At 38.6% G+C, this 17,873-nt stretch overlaps 1 protein-coding gene across 5 annotated transcripts in view; it reads left to right on the top strand.

Annotated features, from left to right (window-relative positions):
* Window positions 1-600: 600 nt before the first annotated feature.
* ZC3H14 (zinc finger CCCH-type containing 14) overlaps window positions 601-17,873 on the top strand; it is a 38,199-nt gene continuing 20,926 nt past the window's right edge. For 3 of the 5 annotated variants that reach the window (XM_033109208.1, XM_033109207.1, XM_033109206.1), the window contains exons 1-9: window positions 743-778; window positions 1,266-1,308; window positions 5,841-5,955; window positions 8,120-8,160; window positions 8,618-8,813; window positions 9,153-9,582; window positions 10,134-10,294; window positions 10,665-10,765; window positions 12,384-12,539. In XM_033109208.1, the coding sequence (XP_032965099.1) occupies window positions 743-778; window positions 1,266-1,308; window positions 5,841-5,955; window positions 8,120-8,160; window positions 8,618-8,813; window positions 9,153-9,582; window positions 10,134-10,294; window positions 10,665-10,765; window positions 12,384-12,539 (1,279 nt within the window). Of the gene's footprint in view, window positions 779-1,265; window positions 1,309-5,840; window positions 5,956-8,119; window positions 8,161-8,617; window positions 8,814-9,152; window positions 9,583-10,133; window positions 10,295-10,664; window positions 10,766-12,383; window positions 12,540-17,873 lie in introns of all 5 variants that reach the window. The other 2 variants (XM_033109205.1, XM_033109209.1) reach the window with 2 other exon arrangements.

The raw sequence follows: 17,873 nt of genomic DNA, 5'->3' as shown, positions 1-17,873 counted from the left end.
AGAGGTAAAAGTTGATATCCTGAGAATAAAAGAGTTCTACAAAGAAGGGGGTTCAGAGAGAAAGAAGAATGAGGACTACGTTTTGGGGAAAGGCCACCGATGGGCATGGGAAAAGAAAGGCAGAACTACACCAGGGTAGTTGTGGAGTTAAACAAAAGACAATGTATACCTGTCATGCATTGGTTCTGTTGCACAGGATATTCCATTTTCCCTCCAAGTGTAATTATAATGCAACCGCTAGGAGGCAATCTCTATTTTACAGGTAGAAAAACAGGTCTCGAGTTTTAACATCTAGACCAGGTTCATACTAACAGTAAGAGAAGGCTGGATTCGAATTCGGATCCCACACCAAATCCAGGGATCTTACCGCTGAACATTTAATTCATCTGTATTTTCCAAAGGGGATAAAATCAGCAAGTGGGGGAGAGGAAAGGAAAGAATGAACAGCTCTGCAGGTGCCCACAGAGGAAAAGCGAAGTCAAGGCCAAGCGCCCCTGCTCTCCCTGCCGCCGGCAGAGGGCGCCGCAACGCAGGCGCCACCAGCCCAGGTGCGCGCAAGCGCAGGCGCAGGCGCACTCGGCTCGCTCCGGCGCGCCGGGACGGTGGGGGCGGGTCACGCAGAGCGAGCAGCCAGGAGCGGCGGTGGTTGTGGCTGTCGCGGGGCTGCGAGCTGTGAGCCGGCTCCGGGCTCCGGGTAAGCGAAGCGACGTGTAGTGCTGAACTCACCGCTCGCCACGGAGCCATGGAAATCGGCACCGAGATAAGCCGCAAGATCCGGGTGAGGCCCGTGTCGGGCGGGGGCGGGAAGCCGGGCCTCGGCGGGCGCGCGGTTGTCAGGAGTAACGGGGATGGTGGGCCCGGCCTGGACGCCGCGGCCTGGTCGCCGCCCAGCGCTCCTGACCCACCGCGGGGCCCGGGAGTGGCGCCTTCTCGGCCGACTCTCTTCGGGCCTGGGCGCAGACGGGGCTTCAGAGAGCGCGGTGGGTAAATGGGGCCGCGGCTGAAGAAGTAGCCGCCGGGAAACGGAAGGAGGCGTACGTAGGGGGCCCGGGAGAGCCTCCCACGGCTGCGCAGTGATCCGTTTTCGGGTCGCTGTTCGAGGGGGGCGCCGTAGGGGAGGGGGCCATAGCGCATCCCCGCCCCCACCCGGGCGCCGCGCGGGGTAGGAGGTGCGCGCACCCGCAAAGTTGTCTCTGCGCTTCTGAGTCGGTTTGTTTTCCAAGGTCTACCTTTCTCACACGCATGTTTTTTTCCCTCCCCCTCAGAGTGCCATTAAGGGGAAATTGCAAGAATTAGGAGCTTATGTTGGTAAGTAGTTTTGTGGTTTTGCCCAGTAGAATTTAGAGTTTGCAGCTAATTAAATTTTAGTGAGTGCATTTTTCCCATCTTACTTTTGATTTTGGAGAGACCCTTTTCTACTTTCAAATGTGATACTCCCTGGATGCTTCATTTCCTTACCATCTTTCAGTTGAAAGCTCTGTATGCGACTTTTTTTTTCTCCAAACTCCCTTCTAACATGTTGTATTGAAAATGCTTGTTTTTCTCTGTTGAAGTTCCGTCATATTTTTATTGTTTTTCCTATTTTCATTTCCTCCTGATCTTCATTATGCAGAATTATTTTGCACATGATTGTTTGATGCTTTCTGGTATTTGCCTCTGTCATGGTTCAGTGAGTTTTATTTTCAGACCTGTGTTTTTTCCTGTTCCTTTCTCTCTTTATCTCCCGACAGTAATGTGTCCTCTTTCTCTATATTATTTTATGGTTATAATTTGCGTGTTTACTCTGGGCCAGGCACTGTGCTTAACCATTGTATATGCATTAGGTCATGATAATCCTCAGGAGAACACTGGAAGGTAAGTAGTAATATCCCTAGTTGTACAAGCAAGAAAACTGAGGCTTTGAGTGTTTTTTTGACCAAGCTTGAGACCTGGGTTTGTTTGGCTCCAAAGCTGATGCCTCATATAAAAACAATAGCTATCACTTACTGATAGTGGTTCTCAAGGTGTGGGAGACCCCAAGAGTCTCTGAAGTCAAAACTATTTTCATATTAACATGACAGCGTACTTGCCATTGTCACTGCGCTGACACTTGGATTGTACAAAAGCAATGGTAGTTGAAACTGCCAGTACTTGAGCCTGAATCAGGAAATGAAGATATCACACCAAACTCGCTGAGAAATCATATTCTTCACCTCTCCACTTGCAATTAAAAAAAAGCCAGTTTCATCTAAGAATGTAATTGACAAAGCAGTAAAAATGTATTTTTTAATCCTGGCCTTTGAATGCATCTTTCTAATATGCAGTGTGAGGAAATAGGAAGTACTCATAATGATTCTGCCGTATGCTAAAGCATGATTGGTTGTCTTAAGGAAAAGGATTTCTGTCACTGCGTTGAGAACTGAACTGGCTACCTTTTTCATGGAATATCATTTTTGACTTCTAAGAAGGACTGACAAGCTAGTTATATACACTTGGGTATTTGGCATTTTCTTGAGAGTGAGCAGACGAAAAGCACTGATACACTTTGCTGCCAATGACAAAAGTTGAGGTTTCAAATAAAAATTAGAGTTTTGGAAAATTTGTGTCTGCCTCCATGAACTTGATAGCTTGTTCGTACGTCAAAGAATTTCTGGTAAAATCAGTGTTGGTATTAACAAATGATTCTTTTATATTGTATAATGAAACACATCAACATGTCAGTGGTTTGTATAGTTCAGGGAACCAGTAGTTTTTCAAATGACCAATGCTGTTACAAAATTACACAGGGGTAAAAGATCCATTAAAATTCCAGGATGGATCAATGGATTTTCACGTAACAGAGTACGAAAAGGAACATAGTATTAGTTTCCATATTTATTAAAGGAACTACCACTTGTTGAGTTTTGGTGTAGTATCACAAAAGACCATCCACGTTATCTGCAAAAGCCATTAAAATACTTGTTTTCCGACTACCTATCTGTGTAAGACCAGATTTTCTTCACATTCTTCAATTAGAACAGCATACCACAACAAGCTAAATGCAGAAGCAGAAATTAGAATCCAGCATCTCATTTTATTATGTTTTTAAAAAACACTTTTTTTTTTTAGGACTTTATTGGGAAGCAGTGTGTGTATTTCCGGGACTTTATTGGGGAACAGTGTGTTTTTTCCCAGGACACATCAGCTCCAAGTCAAGTTGTTGTCCTTTCAATCTTAGTTGTGGAGGGCGCAGCTCAGTTCCGAGTCCAGTTGCCATTTTCAATCTAGTTGAGGGGGGGGGGACGCAGCCCACCATCCCTTGCGGGAGTTGAACCAGCAACTTTGTGGTTGAGAGCACACACTCTAAGCAACTGAGCCATCCGGCCGCCTGGGAGCTCAGCAGCAGCTCAGTGGCATCTCGTTGTCTTCAATGTAGTTGTGGAGGGTGCAGCTCACTGGCCCATGTGGGAATCAAACCGGCAACCCTGTTGCTCAGAGCTTGCACTCTAATCACCTGAGCCATCCGTCCGCCCCCAGCATCTCATTTTAAATCAGATACTAAAGAGATGTAAAAAATATTTTTCCACTATTTTTTGGTAGATTATTTTTCGTAAATATTTGTTAATATAAATGGGTTTGTTAACATTTGATATGTGAATCATTTCAAATGAATAAATACATGCTTTTTAAAATTCTCAGTTTTAATTTTAGTATGGTAAATATCAGTAGATACACTTACGTAAATGAAACCTCTTTGGAGGTCATTGATTTTTAAGAGTGTAAAGGGGGCCTGAGACCAAACAATTGGAGAATTGCAAATTTACCACTTGTTGGGCACATTTCATAAATTATTTGCTGTCAGGATTGTTGTAAGACTTTAACAGATAAGAAAATTGAGGTTCAGAGGTTGTAGATGAGGAAGCTGAACCAGGGTCGATTTATTCTTTTATCCATTCAACACTTAATGGATGTTAGCTAGGTGAAAGGAACTTGTTTGGAGTCAAAAAGAAATCCACAGAAAACGTACAGTGAGAATTTTCTTAATTCTAGCAAATGAATGCACAAACACATGTTGAGTCTAAATTCAGTCTTATTGGTGATTCCTGTCATTTGTCAAAAGTCTCAAACGAAGAATTTTGAGCCTGTTAAACACCTGGTTATGGGGCCAGCCCAGTGGCTCAGGCAGTTGGAGCTCTGTGCTCCTAACTCCGAAGGCTACTGGTTCGATTCCCACATGGGCCAGTAGGCTCTCAACCACAAGGTTGTCAGGATCAATTTCCCGCAAGAGATGGTGGGCAGCGCCCCCTGCAACTAATGATAGAACAGGGCACCTTGAGCTGAGTTGCCACTGAGCTCCCGGATGGCTCAGTTGGTTGGAGCATGTCCTCAACCACAAGGTTGCCAGTTCGATTTCCTGCAAGGGATGGTAGGCTGCGCCCCCTACAGCTAGCAACGGCAACTGGACCTGGAGCTGAGCTGCGCCCTCCACAACTAAGACTGAAAGGACAACCAACTTGAAGCTGAATGGCACCCTCCACAACTAAGATTGAAAGGACAACAACTTGGAAAAAATCCTGGAAAAATACACACTGTTCCCCAATAAAGTCCTATTCCCCTCCCCAATAAAATCTTAAAAAACAAAAAAACCTGGTTACAAGCTTGAAGTCCAGTATGAATGTTCATTAGCTTTCCCTCCCTCTGCCTTTTTTTCCCATCCCCACCCTGTACCCAGGCAACCACTGATCTCATTTATATAAAATTTCAGAAAATTCAAAACGAACATATATTGACAGCACAGTCTATTCATTTCTATTACTGACATTATGAGGGAGAAAAACACGACTTCCAAAGCACCCCAACTTTTTTGTTTGTTGACCTTTCCTGGGTTACCGCTGGTAGCCCCTAGTAGGTACACTTTGCATAAATAAAATACCAGGGTTATTTACTAAAATCTCCTGAAAGCAGTGGAACCTTTTGATACTCTACAAAAATAATAAATGACTGGCTGCTTTTCCTTACTTGTATCTCCTCTCATATTGTATGCTTCCATCAGATACTCTGATTTCTCTCCGTTTGTAGATTGGGCTTTCTCAATATATTTGTTGTTTTCTTGAACTGGATTTTTAATATTTCTCCTTGAAACAAATGTCTGATAGTTCTGAAATGAACCTTTCTTCCTACGTAGAAATATGAGTATTTGAGGTATTAAAGGAATTTGTGTATGTCTGTGTAGGAATTAGAGTTCCTGATAAATGGCTTTTGCTTCCTTCTTTTCTTTGATCATTTTTGGTATTGTTGATTTTGTTCTTAGTCCTCACCCTCATGATCACCATGTAGGAGGGTATTAGGATAAAACAATGAGTTGAAATTATTTAATTTTAAGATTGAAATCTTTAAATGATGTAGGGTTTTTAGGTGGTTTTAGTTTATTTGATGTTGCTGCAGGTTTGTTATCCGGAGTAATTGAAATCTGGCTTTGCAGAGGATAAAGGTGTTGTTTTGAGAAATGAGTATCATTTTGAAACAAACACTAAATGAAACTCAGTTATTCTTGAGGAATGTCTATATGCTTTCTGGAAGCTTCTCTGAAATTAATGAGCATTATTAAAAAGACAAGGAAAAGAGTACACTCTCAAGTATGGTACTATTAATTCAGAGTACCTAGTTTTGTAAGTATCCCTTACTCAGTTCCTATCCTAGTGATTGAAATACGTATAGAATCAACAGGGAAAACTGTATTTTCTTGTCCAATGTAATTCTGTTATAGTAGAGCTGAGATATTCTTAGATCTACATTGATATTTTCAAGCACATCAGCTTCAAATAGAAGAAAATATTGAGGAAAACATAAAAAAGTTTTTATATACTTTTCCTTTTAAATAGATGAAGAACTTCCTGATTACATTATGGTGATGGTGGCCAACAAGAAAAGTCAGGACCAAATGACAGAGGACCTGTCCCTGTTTCTAGGGAACAACACAATTCGATTCACCGTATGGTATGTTTCTGAATATTTATCCCTTAGACCAAAGCTTGGCACAAGTCAGAGTAGCTATTGTCTGAAAAGAGGTTATTGACAGAGTAAGTTTCAGTGTAGAGAGGCAGGTTGTGAGCGAAGACAGCACAGCCCCTGGAGCCAGATTGCCAAGGTGGAATCCTGAATCTGCCTCTTGCCTTGGTTTCATCATTTGTAAAATGGGAATAGTAAGTCACCTTCATAGGGCGTTGTGAGGATTAAATGAGCTAATACATGTAATGTGTTTACAGCTGTGCCTGGCCCATAGCAAGTCCTTAGTATTTGTTAACTGTAGTTACTATGTTTCTTTTGTAAACTTCTACATTTTACCATTCCTTTCCTCTAACCAAAATCAGTTGCAGATGTTTTTTGGACTGGGTTGACTTCCCAAATTGCTTTCTCCAATGAATTAACTCTTAGGGGGCCAAGGTTTTTTGAAAAAATTTCAAATAATTTTTTAAATGTTTGGAACTTTAAAATAGGTAACTGTGTTCAAATATAAATTAATATTATAATTATCAACTTTTTCAAACCACATACTTGTTTAGTTAGAATACTAACAGCATAAGATTCAGTTTACGAAGGCAGGCCAGGTGTTGGTACCAGGTTTGAGGTAAACTAAGGGCTGGATAAGGGTAATAATGTGGCTGAGACTCGAGTGGAAATTCAACAGGGCCCTCACCCTGGGAAGTACCGATTACAGCATAAGTTGATGATGGAACAAAAGGTGAGGGAGCTGAGTGGCTTGCTGAATTTGAATGGCAAGAAACTGGGACAGGGCCTAGGAGGCACTGAGGAGGGGAAGGACACTTGTTAATAACTTCTTACCTTTCAACCAAAAGTTTGTCTTCAAAGTGTTTTTGTCCCAGCAGGTAAATGTATGCTTTACGACTCTTCTGAAACTTTCTTAAAATTTACACATAATTCTTTATATTACACAATTTTGAACAACATCGAGTGTGTTGGTCAGTTCTCAAATGTTTTGGTCCATAAACTGCTGCATCGTGGGTGACCTCACCCACTTGTTACAGTTTGTTCCCAGAATTGACCCAAAAAAAGAGATTATGGTGTTTTGACTAAGGAAATTACCAGTATCATGAGTCCTTTTTTAAAGTCTTCAGTCCACCTATTTGTTTCATGCACGGTTTTATGACATGACTTCTAGTTCAACCTTTGGATCACTTTGGGTTTGAGTCCCACTAATATATGGGAGATTGACTTAGTAGATCCTTTCTCAGATAACTTGATGGAATACATTAGACAAATTTCTTACATAAACAGACTACTAACTGAACATGAATTTAAAATCAAGTTAATTCAACTTTCTCACTTGCCATAAATTCAGTTCTTTAAAATGTACTGATGCAAGTGATGGTGTCTGCTTTGGTGGTACTTTGCTTTTCCGAGTTAAATGTTCCTTGACACCAACCCCAGACTATTCTGATTCTTTGGAGTCCTGCGATAATTGTGTCCTAGGGGACAGTGGCTGTGACTTGGTTCTAGGTGAAACTTAATGAGCTATTATTCCTGGTGCTTCAGGAGGCATGGCCTCTTGGAAGGATTGTAAGCAAATTTATCTTGTATGTAACTGCTAAAATAGGTTATAAGCAAGGTTGTAGTTGATGCTTGTTTACAGCATTAGTTTTGTATTGTCAAAGTGAAGTGATATAGTTTATTTTGAGATTTTTTTAAGTTTTTTCACTTCAGAATTAAGTTGGTTCAGAAACCACGTAAGTAGATAAATTTAAATTGTGCTTAAACAGTTGTAAGTTATATTACGTGTTTGTGATATTTTTATTTTTTACTGTAAGTTACATGGAGTCTTTAATCCTTATGAAACAAAATGACATTCTTTGTAGACAAGACTGTGTGGTCAGATCCTTGCCCTTATTTTTGCAGAGGCTAGATATTGAAAATAGTGATGAACAAATAGGATTTTTGATTGGCTTTTACCATATTCATGTAAAGCCTTTTTTTAAAATGTGAAACTTAAATTTTAATACTATCCATTAAATACCATTTAGTACCATTTGTCAGTACATATCTGAAGATTCAGTCTATAATGTCATGAAATTTAGACTGACAGTTGATGTAAAGTCTTTCTTGATTAAAGGACGCTTTAAATTTTTTTGTTTTTTTGTTTTAGGCTTCATGGTGTATTAGATAAACTTCGCTCCGTTACAACTGGTAAGATTCATAAAAATGGGGTTTTTGTTTTGAATTTGGTATAGCACATGATTGTTTTCTTTCTAAAGTCACATACTATGAGGGGGAAAAGCATAAATTTGAAAACAGTAGTTCATTTGAACCTTTTTAGGAAACATTTTTATGAATTTAAGAGCACTAAATTGAATGTAATTCAAAGAATTTAAAGAAGGGGGGTATGCAATTTAGCATAAGGAAATAATTATAGAAGTACACAATAATTTAGTCTCAAGGATGTTTTAATATTTTATAATTGAAAATTACTTAAAAGTCCAGTAATTGTAAATTGAATAGATTATCATGTTACTATGTATGGAATAACATTCAGCCATTAAAAGTGTTGTGGAAGAACATGTATTGCTTTAAAATTGGTGATGAAGAATGGGAAGGATCAAAGTAAGAAAAATCGTTTGAAAGGATCATATGTTTTTATTTCCAGACCCTTCTAGTCTAAAGTCTTCTGATACCAACATTTTTGATAGTAACGTGCCTTCCAACAAGAGCAGTTTCAGTCGGGGAGATGAGAGAAGGCACGAAGCTGCAGTGCTACCCCTTGCAGTTTCTAGCACTAGACCTGAAAAAAGAGATTCCAGAGTTTCTGCAAGTTCACAGGAGCAGAAAACCACTAATGTCAGGTAAGAGTCCCAGGTGGACTTATTGTAGGCAGGTGGGTATGTATGTGACGTTTACATTAGTTTTTATATCTTTAAATTGCCATTTTCAGAAATTTTTGGATACAGTGAGGTGGTCATGAGCAGTATTTTTAGTAAAATAAAGAATGGCTAAGACCAAAGTATGATTGTTTTTTATCTCAAATGTAGTAAATCAAAGTTTTGAAAAATGCAATTTCAAAGTAGATTTTAATGGAATACATAAAGGGAGTATTCAAGCTTTTTCATTACAATTTAAGTAAATATTTGACGATTTGAAGATATTGCTGTAAGTTGGTTGTAACGTGTGTGTGTGCTTAATAGACAGACTTATGACGATGGAGCTGCAACCCGATTAATGTCAACAGTGAAACCTCTGAGGGAGCCAGCACCCTCTGAAGATGTGATTGATATTAAGCCAGAACCAGATGATCTCATTGATGAAGACCTCAATTTTGTTCAGGAGAATCCCTTATCTCAGAAAAAACCTACAGTGACACTTACATATGGTTCTTCTCGCCCTTCTATTGAAATTTATCGACCACCTGCAAGTCGAACTGCAGATACTGGGGTACATTTAAACAGGTTGCAATTTCAACAGCAGCAAAACAGTATTCATGCTGGCAAGCAACTTGACGTACAGAACAGCCGAATATATGAAGCAGGACGTTTGTGTGAACCCGAAGTGCTTAGCAGTTTAGAAGAGACTTACAGCCCCTTCTTCAGGAACAGCTCGGAAAAAATGAGTATTGAGGTTTGTATTTACTTTTAAACTTTGGCTTATTAGGCTGAAAATTGGCAGTTCTTCATGCTAAATAGTATGTGAAATAACTAAACACACATTGCAAGTTTATTTTAAACTGAAATCTGTGCTACTCAACATGTAACACTCAATATATTCAGATTTTCCTCTACATGACTGGTTTCTACAGGTATTTTACATCTTGTTTACTTTCCTGGGATGCCAACATATGAGATAGTTTTAACTTTACCTTATAATTTTGGGGGTACTTTAGGTCAATTTTAGATTTTTCACGGCAATTACTAGTAAAGAACTGAGTAGCTCCACTTTATTAGTTTCCTTATGAGTGCTATATGCTGCTGTTTGTAAATGAATGTAAAGCACTAGTTTTTGTTTTAGCTGCAGGTTGGTTATTAGGGATAATACTCATTTTTATAAGAAACCAGGAAAGAGGCCATGAATTCTTAATATGATTGACTTTTACTTAAAAAGGAAAAAAAAAATTTGGTGATAGAATTTTGTTATTTTTTTGAGACTAGGTAAGTGAATTTCTCTGATTGCAGGAAGAAAACTTTCGGAAGAGAAAGTTGCCTGTGGTAAGTTCAGTTGTTAAAGTAAAAAAATTCAATCATGATGGAGAGGAGGAGGAGGAAGATGAAGACTGTGGGTCCCGTACAGGAAGCATCTCCAGCAGTGTGTCAGTGCCAGCAAAGCCTGAGAGGAGGTACCTGAAATTGTCTGTAAATTAATCTTTAAATGCTTGATGGAGTCTTCTGGGTTTCTTGAAAAGGATACCATGAAAATAAAAATTTAATAGCATGTAAGACTTTTCCATTGGTTTTTGAGAAACATGTTAATGAAAGAAAAATTGCTTAAAATTAGAGAAATTGCAGAGAATATTAAAAACTAATATAGATATAAAAGTTGATCAAATTCATTATTTTAAAAAGTTATAATGTTCTAGTATAGTTGGCATTTCCTAAAAACTACAGCTAAACTATTTAAAATCTAAGAGAAGGCTTAGTAAAAAGACATAATAGATGGCTAGCACATAAAGAACTCAAATCTACAATTAAAACATGTTTCTTTTTTAGACCTTCACTTCCACCTTCTAAACAGGCTAACAAGAATCTGATTTTGAAGGCTATATCAGAAGCTCAAGAATCTGTAACAAAAACAACTAACTATTCTACAGGTAATTTAAATGAATTATGCTTTCATTAAGTAAGGGATTTCTATAACTTGAGTAAGCTAGAAGTGATTGCTCCCCAAGTTGTGGTGAAATAAAGATGGCTGCCAGGTGTCAAGACCAAGGTGAGGGTCAGAGAAGAAGGTTTTTGAAAGGAGGTTGGACTACTTTGAGAAATTTTCCCAGCTGTCAGTGGAATTTAGTTCTTTGAGCAACTGTAATGTCTTTTACTCTTTTTCCAGTGTGTGAAATCTGTAATTTCACTTTAAAGGGAGTTTTGGTAAAAGGGGATTTTTATATTCATTGCATGAGAGTCAACATTAGATATGAATTCGTGATGTATGAAAAAGAACAAAATTAAAATATTAAGAGTGATGTTAGAAAATTTAGTATATGAACAAGTTGGTTTCTTTTAGTGGAACCCGTTAATTGACTGTAAGGCAGAGAATTGACTCATTCCTGACCTAATCCTAGTGGAAGTACCAAATCATTTTATGAAAGAATATAAAAGTATTACATGTTTTTAAAACAAAGGAAATGAGTCATCTATAATCTGGTTATACAGAAAGCTTACTCTGAAATTCAAACCATGTGATGGATGCCATATTGCCATTAAATTCTGTTTGTACTCTGCCCCCTTTTGCGGAGCGAGTGTGTAAAACTTAATAAGCTGTAATGATTACCCACTTTAAAATTTTGTATTTTTGCTGCAGATTTGATGATTGTTCCTTTAGCATTGTTTTGCTTTTCCATTATATCTCTCTTTGTGACAAAGTGAAGTAAACTAAACTGTCAACTTCTGATCCTGATGGTCATCTGTCCCCCTTCTTCTCCTTATCCCTAACTTAACCTTTGCACATAAAATTAAACAGGCTTTGGCGTATAGGATAAGGATTATCAGGCAAAGGCCTGCACTTGAACGATTCATCTATTTACATTCCCTTTTTGGTTTATCAGTAATATCGAGTGTTTAGAATGATGAGGAATTTAGAGAATTTTATTCACTGTGACCTTGTAATTTCCTCCTTTATAATAGTTGGAAATTGCCCAAATATTTTAAGAAAGCGCATTGAAATTCCTTGTTTACCTAGGTTATTGAAATTACAATTTGAAGTTGTTATAGTATCATGAAGCAGCTGCATTTGGTTAAAAATGAATATATTCATGCTTCGTTGTATACAGTGTTTCCCCAAAAATAAGACCTAGCCGGACAGTCAGCTCTAATACGTCTTTCGGAGCAAAAATTAATATAAGACCCGGTTTTATTTTACTATAATATACCCGGTTATATTATATTATAGTAAAATAAGACCGGGTCTTATATTAATTTTTGCTTCAAAAGATGTATTAGAGCTGGTTGTCCGGCTAGGTCTTATTTTCGGGGAAACAGTATATAGTATGTGGTTTAAAATATATAGATATTGTTTACATACATACAGGTATCTTAAGTCAGGTATCTGTCTCGAGAATATTGTAAAAAAAAAGGTGGTACCTATAAACTGTTTCAAACTCCTCACGTGTTCTAAACCCCGGAGGCAGTCATGTTTAATATGACATATTCACTGTTGAGCTTTGATGTATTACTGCGTTTGCATTTCCGTCTCTTTTGCTTTTTATGTAAAAGTCTCACAGAAACAGACACTTCCAGTTGCTCCCCGAACTCGAACTTCTCAGGAAGAATTGTTGGCAGAGACGGTACAGGGGCAAAGCAGGACACCTAGAATAAGTCCCCCTATTAAAGAAGAGGAAACAAAAGGAGATAATATAGAGAAAATTCAAGGTAATAATTTAATGATACTTCATTCTCTATTACACTTTTTTCATTGAGGCATGTAGTGTTTTCCAGTGGGTGTTTATGACATGTTATACTATGAGAAAAGTACTCATTAGGCCCAAAACTATTATAAGAAGGGACCGTGAGGAATCTATACCTACATCTTTCAGAATTTTAAAAAACTTTTTATGGAAATTTTTAATGTTCAAAAATGGAAAGAATAGTGCAATGAATTTCTGTGAATTTAGTCACCCACCCTTAATGTTATCAGCATTTTGCTGATCTTTAGAAAGCGCCTTCTTCAAGACACAGGTATCTGCCGTATAGCTTTCCTTCTTTTCGTTAATACTACCTAGTTCTCTTAAATTTGAAATCTTATCTTTAAATCCCCCGTCTCAGCATCCTCTCCATGACCTGTCAGATCTGCCTTATTGTCCCAGTGGTCCTACTTCTTCCATTTGTGCCTGACATACTATAGTTAGCCTCCAGCTGAGTCTCCTGCATCCACAGCTCTTGCACACTGTCCATCTGAAGTGTGACTGATGGTGGGACTTCTTTGTGAGAGTGTTTATAGTGTCTTGCCTACCCTTATCCTGGTGCAGAACGGATGCCAGGAGCTTGGCCTTTCGGCAGGTTTGTTATCTGGCCCCTAGGTCTGCCCAGCTCTTTCCCCACTGCTTTCCACCCTATTTTTTCTGTTCTCCTCAGGAAAAATTCTAGCTTCTTCTTTTTGTCTTCTAAGACCTGAATTTTAAAACTCCACCAAGACTGTATGATCATCATGTTATTTCTAACTTACACTTTTCCATTGCTGGGATACATTTTTTTCATTCCTCTTCAACTGTGTCCTTTAAATTGTTCCAGGTTCATCTCACATTTACTTGTTTTATGAAGCCTTATGAATCCATCCAGTATTTTTCTCTTCATATTCTCTTCAAAAAAAAAAAAAAGTGCAATTTTACATGTCAGTATTAGGTGCAACTCCAAAAAATGATGGACCTCAGTACAGGAAAACCCCCAAACAGCCAATTGGTACTAACTGGAAGGTGTAAGTGGTTCAATTTGTGAAGAGCAACTGGAAACTGGAATTTGTGCTTCAGAAAAAGTAGGAATTGCAGTGTATTGAAGCCCATCAAACAGGTTTAAATCTGTGATTTCATGATAATAGTTTTAAAAATGTAACTCTTAATTGGTCACCTTCTGGAGACTAATACGTACTAATTCATTGTCTTGAATATTTATGCTGTCTTTCCTTTAATAATGGTACCACTGGGAAACCTAATGGTACAGGAGTTAGCACCTGTTTTTGTAAATAAAGTTTTATTGGAACTTAGCATGCTCATTCACTTACGTACTGCTGCCTATGACTACTTCTGTACTACAACCACAGGATTGAATGGTTGCAGCAGATCATATAGCCCACACAACCTAAGATGTTTGCCAACAGTTGATATAGATGAGGGAAGCAGCTTTTAAAGTCATTCTAACTAGTAAATAAAAAACAAAATGGTAGAATTATAGAGGGTTTTTTTTTTTTTTTTGCAACTAATAGTGAATTGATGAATCTAGGCACTGATCACTAATAGCTACTAACGTATTTTTTTTTTAAGTGAAAAACAGCCATTTTGTGCCTCCCGATGAAAGAATAAAACACTACCTTAGTATTGCCTGAGGATTTAAACCCAAGTGATCAAGCCTCTGATCCGCTGGTCATCTTGCAGGAGGTACCAATGCCAGAAAACTATTGGTTGAGCTGCACCATGAGTGTGCAACAGGCAAAGTAGTCTCAGGGAACTGCAAAGTACAGTCTCAGGGAACTGTACAGGTTCAGACAGTCAAGAATTCTAGATTAAAAGACAAAGTAAAGGGGGCAAAATGAAGCTCTAGTGCCTAGGGATGCAGGCTTGTGTGATAAAACCACAAAGAAACTGGATATTACTAGGAAAGGAGATGGTGGTTACTGGAGAGGACTGATTGGGATGGAGCTCAGGAAGAGGCTTCTGGGGTAGTGGCATGGTTCTGTTTTCTTGACCTGGGTGGTAGTGTTTTACCTTATATAAATTCATTAAGCTGTTACTTGTTTTGTGTGGTTTTCTATATTGTTTTGTTTTAAAGTAAAAGGTTAAATTGAAGTGGTGAGGACTGTTAACTACGCTTACTGGATTCATTAGTTCCTAAGTGCAAAGGGACACTGCAAACAGCCATTAGTTAATGTGCTTACTCACCGTTTTACAGCTTTGTTTGTGACCGGCTTTTTAAAATTTAAATATGCACATGTATTGGCATGAGTTAATAGTGTTCTCTCGTCTCTCCAGCCTTGCAATATTTGTGTTTTTTCTTTTTGTCTGGGATTAGTCTGTCAGAAGTTTTTTTGGTCAGGCTTTTCAAAGACTTAATAACAATAATTCTGATTTTATTGATTCTCTTTTGGTGTGATTTCTGTTTCATTAGTTTCTGATCTTATTTTTAATATATCCATTTTTTAATTTATCTTTTCAAATGTACACATTTAAGTGGTAAATTTATCTTGATGTGACAATTTTACTGCATAGCATAAATATTGATGCATTACTGTCTTCATTATCATTCTAAGTGTCTTTAATTCCCGTTAAGATTTTTCATCTTTGACCCATGAGTTATTTGAAAGTGTTTTTCATTTACAGTGTGGAAGTTTTGTTTTTGTCTTTTAATCTTTTTTTATATTCTTTATTTAAAGCTTTGTGATTAATGTGATCTGTACAATACATATTCTTTGAATTGTTAAGACTTAAGTCGATGGATTTTGTACATCTTCCATGTGCATTTTGGAAGAAATTGGACTCTTAATTGTTGGCTTGAAAATTTTGCATTTAGTCAATAAAGCTGTACCGTAATGATGTTCAAGTCTTGACTGTGCTGAATTCTTGGTCAGCTTGAGTTATCAGTAATTGAAAGAAGGTCTTGAGATTGTCCATCAAGATGACAGTTATCTTAATTTCTCGGCACTTCTATCAGTTTTCCTTTATTTATTTTGAGGCTGTTAAACTAGGTGCATTCATGTTATGTCATCCTGCTGGATTGAATGTTGTGTTTTTTTTATTATTTTATTTTTTTTAGATTTTTTTATCGGGGAAGGGGAACAGTGTGTACTTCCAGGACTTTTTCCAAGTCAAGTTGTTGTCCTTTCAATCTTAGTTGTGGAGGGTGCAGCTCAACTCCAGGTCCAGTTGCCGTTGTTAGTTGCAGGGGCTGCAGCCCACCATCCCTTGCGGGAGTCGAACCAGCAACTTTGTGGTTGAGGACGCGCTCCAACCAACTGAGCCATCTGGCCACCCGGGAGCTGAGCAGCAGCTCATTGACTTCATTCTAGTTGCGGAGGGTGCAACTCGCTGGCCCATGTGGGAATCGAACCGCCAGCCCTGTTGCCCAGAGCTCGCGCTCTAACCAACTGAGCCACCCGTCCGCCCCCGAATGTTTTATCTTTAACCCTCTTTACCAAACGGTGCTGTTATCTTAACGTCAGTTTTTTTCTGATTTTAATATTGCCTGTTTGTTAGTATTTGCCTCATATCTCTTTTGTTTTCCATGCCTTTGTTTTTTCAGTCTTCTCTGTCCTTATGCTTTGGGCATAGTTCTCTCTTAAATGTCATAAAACTAGGTTACTGGTTCCCCCCGCCCCCCCTTTTTCCACCTCCCCCACCCTCCTCCCCACTCCTGTTCAAGCCGCTGTTTCTCAGTCTAGTATAGGACACAGCTCCCTGGCCCATGCTGGTGTTATGAGCCTTGTGCTTCCACCCCCCCACCCCCCAGGCAGTCGCCGGTCGTTGGTAGGCTGCTCATAGCAGCTCACGGCAGCTCTCACCGGCTGCTGGCCGCTCATGCTGGCCACTGACTGCTCATGGCAGCACAGGGTAGCCCACGGCAGCACTCAGCAGCCCACGCAGCTCACACCAACCTCCAGCTGCTCATGGCAACCCAATTCCAGGGAGGGCTGTGCACAATCTTAGCTGTAGAGGGCGCAGTTCACTGGCCCATGTGGGAATCCAACCAGCGACCTCTCTGAGCCACCGGGCTGCCCACCATTGAAATTTTATGACACAATTTAACTGACTGTTCCAGAAGTTAATATTCTGACCCCATTTCCAAACAGTAAATGGACTTTAGGATACCTTAGCACCAGTCTTTACTTTCCTGACTTTTGTTTCTAATGTTTCATTTTGGTCTTTTTTTAAAAATGCATAAATTGGGCACCATTGTATTATATTATTTCACCCAATGTTTGTTCAGATATACCTACGTTTATCATTTTTTGTTCTCACTTCTCTTGAATGATATTTGGGGATCATTACTTTCCAATTATTTTGAAGTATTTTCTTTGAATAGTATATTCTTTGGATGTTTCTTTAGAACAGATTTGTTAGCAAATTTCGCAAGAGTTCTTTTATCTATAAACACTTTTATTTCTCCATGTTCTTGTGCAGTAGTTTTGCTGGATACCCATATCTAGGTTATCAGTAGTTATTTGCTCTCAGCGCCTTGTATATATTACTCCATTGTCTTCTTGCTTCCATTGTTGAGTGAACTTCTGTCATTCTAATTGTCTGTTGTTCCTTTGTAGGTAATCTGTCCTTTCTCTGGCTGCTTTCAAGATCTTCTCTTTGTCTTTGATGTTCTGCAGTTTCACTACGATGTGTCTAGGCATGGATTTCCTTTCATTTTTTTCCCTTTGGTATATGTTGTATAAAAAATTTAAAATAAAATATTTTACATTATGAAATAAATGCTCACCATAGAAAATTTGGAAAACAATCACTGTAATGCCAGCTGCTAGATTAGAAAATAATCAAATAGTATAGAAAAATTTAAAATAAAAAGCAAGTTGTCTCCACACTGATCCTCCGCAGAGGTCACTGCTTTTAAATGCTTCCATTTATGACTGACTTTAATTTTCTCCATGTCTGTAATAATACGCTTATACGCCTGTTTGTTTTTTTAATATTAGGATTAATTACTGCTTATCTGCTTTTTTTTTTTTTGTTTTTAATTGAGGAATATTGGGGAGCGGTGTGTTTTTCCAGGACCCATGAGCTCCAAGTCAAGCTGTTGTTTTCACTCTAGTTGTGGAGGGCGCAGTTCACTGGCCCATGTGGGAATCGAACCGGCAACGTTGGTGTTAAGAGCACTGCATTCTAACCAACTGAGCCACCCGGCCGCCCACAACTGTTTCTTAATTCACCAACTATAGATGGTATCTTTTGATTTCTTGCTATAGTATATCAGGATCTAACTCACACTTTTTCCTGCTTCCAAGCCCATGTAGTAAAATCATTATTTTTAGTTCATTTATTATGTACTTTTGTC

This window comes from Rhinolophus ferrumequinum, chromosome 6 (assembly GCF_004115265.2).
Source record: "Rhinolophus ferrumequinum isolate MPI-CBG mRhiFer1 chromosome 6, mRhiFer1_v1.p, whole genome shotgun sequence".
Taxonomy (NCBI): Eukaryota; Metazoa; Chordata; class Mammalia; order Chiroptera; family Rhinolophidae; genus Rhinolophus; species Rhinolophus ferrumequinum.
Note: the sequence above shows the minus strand (reverse complement) of the source record. Positions and strands in the feature narration are given on the sequence as shown.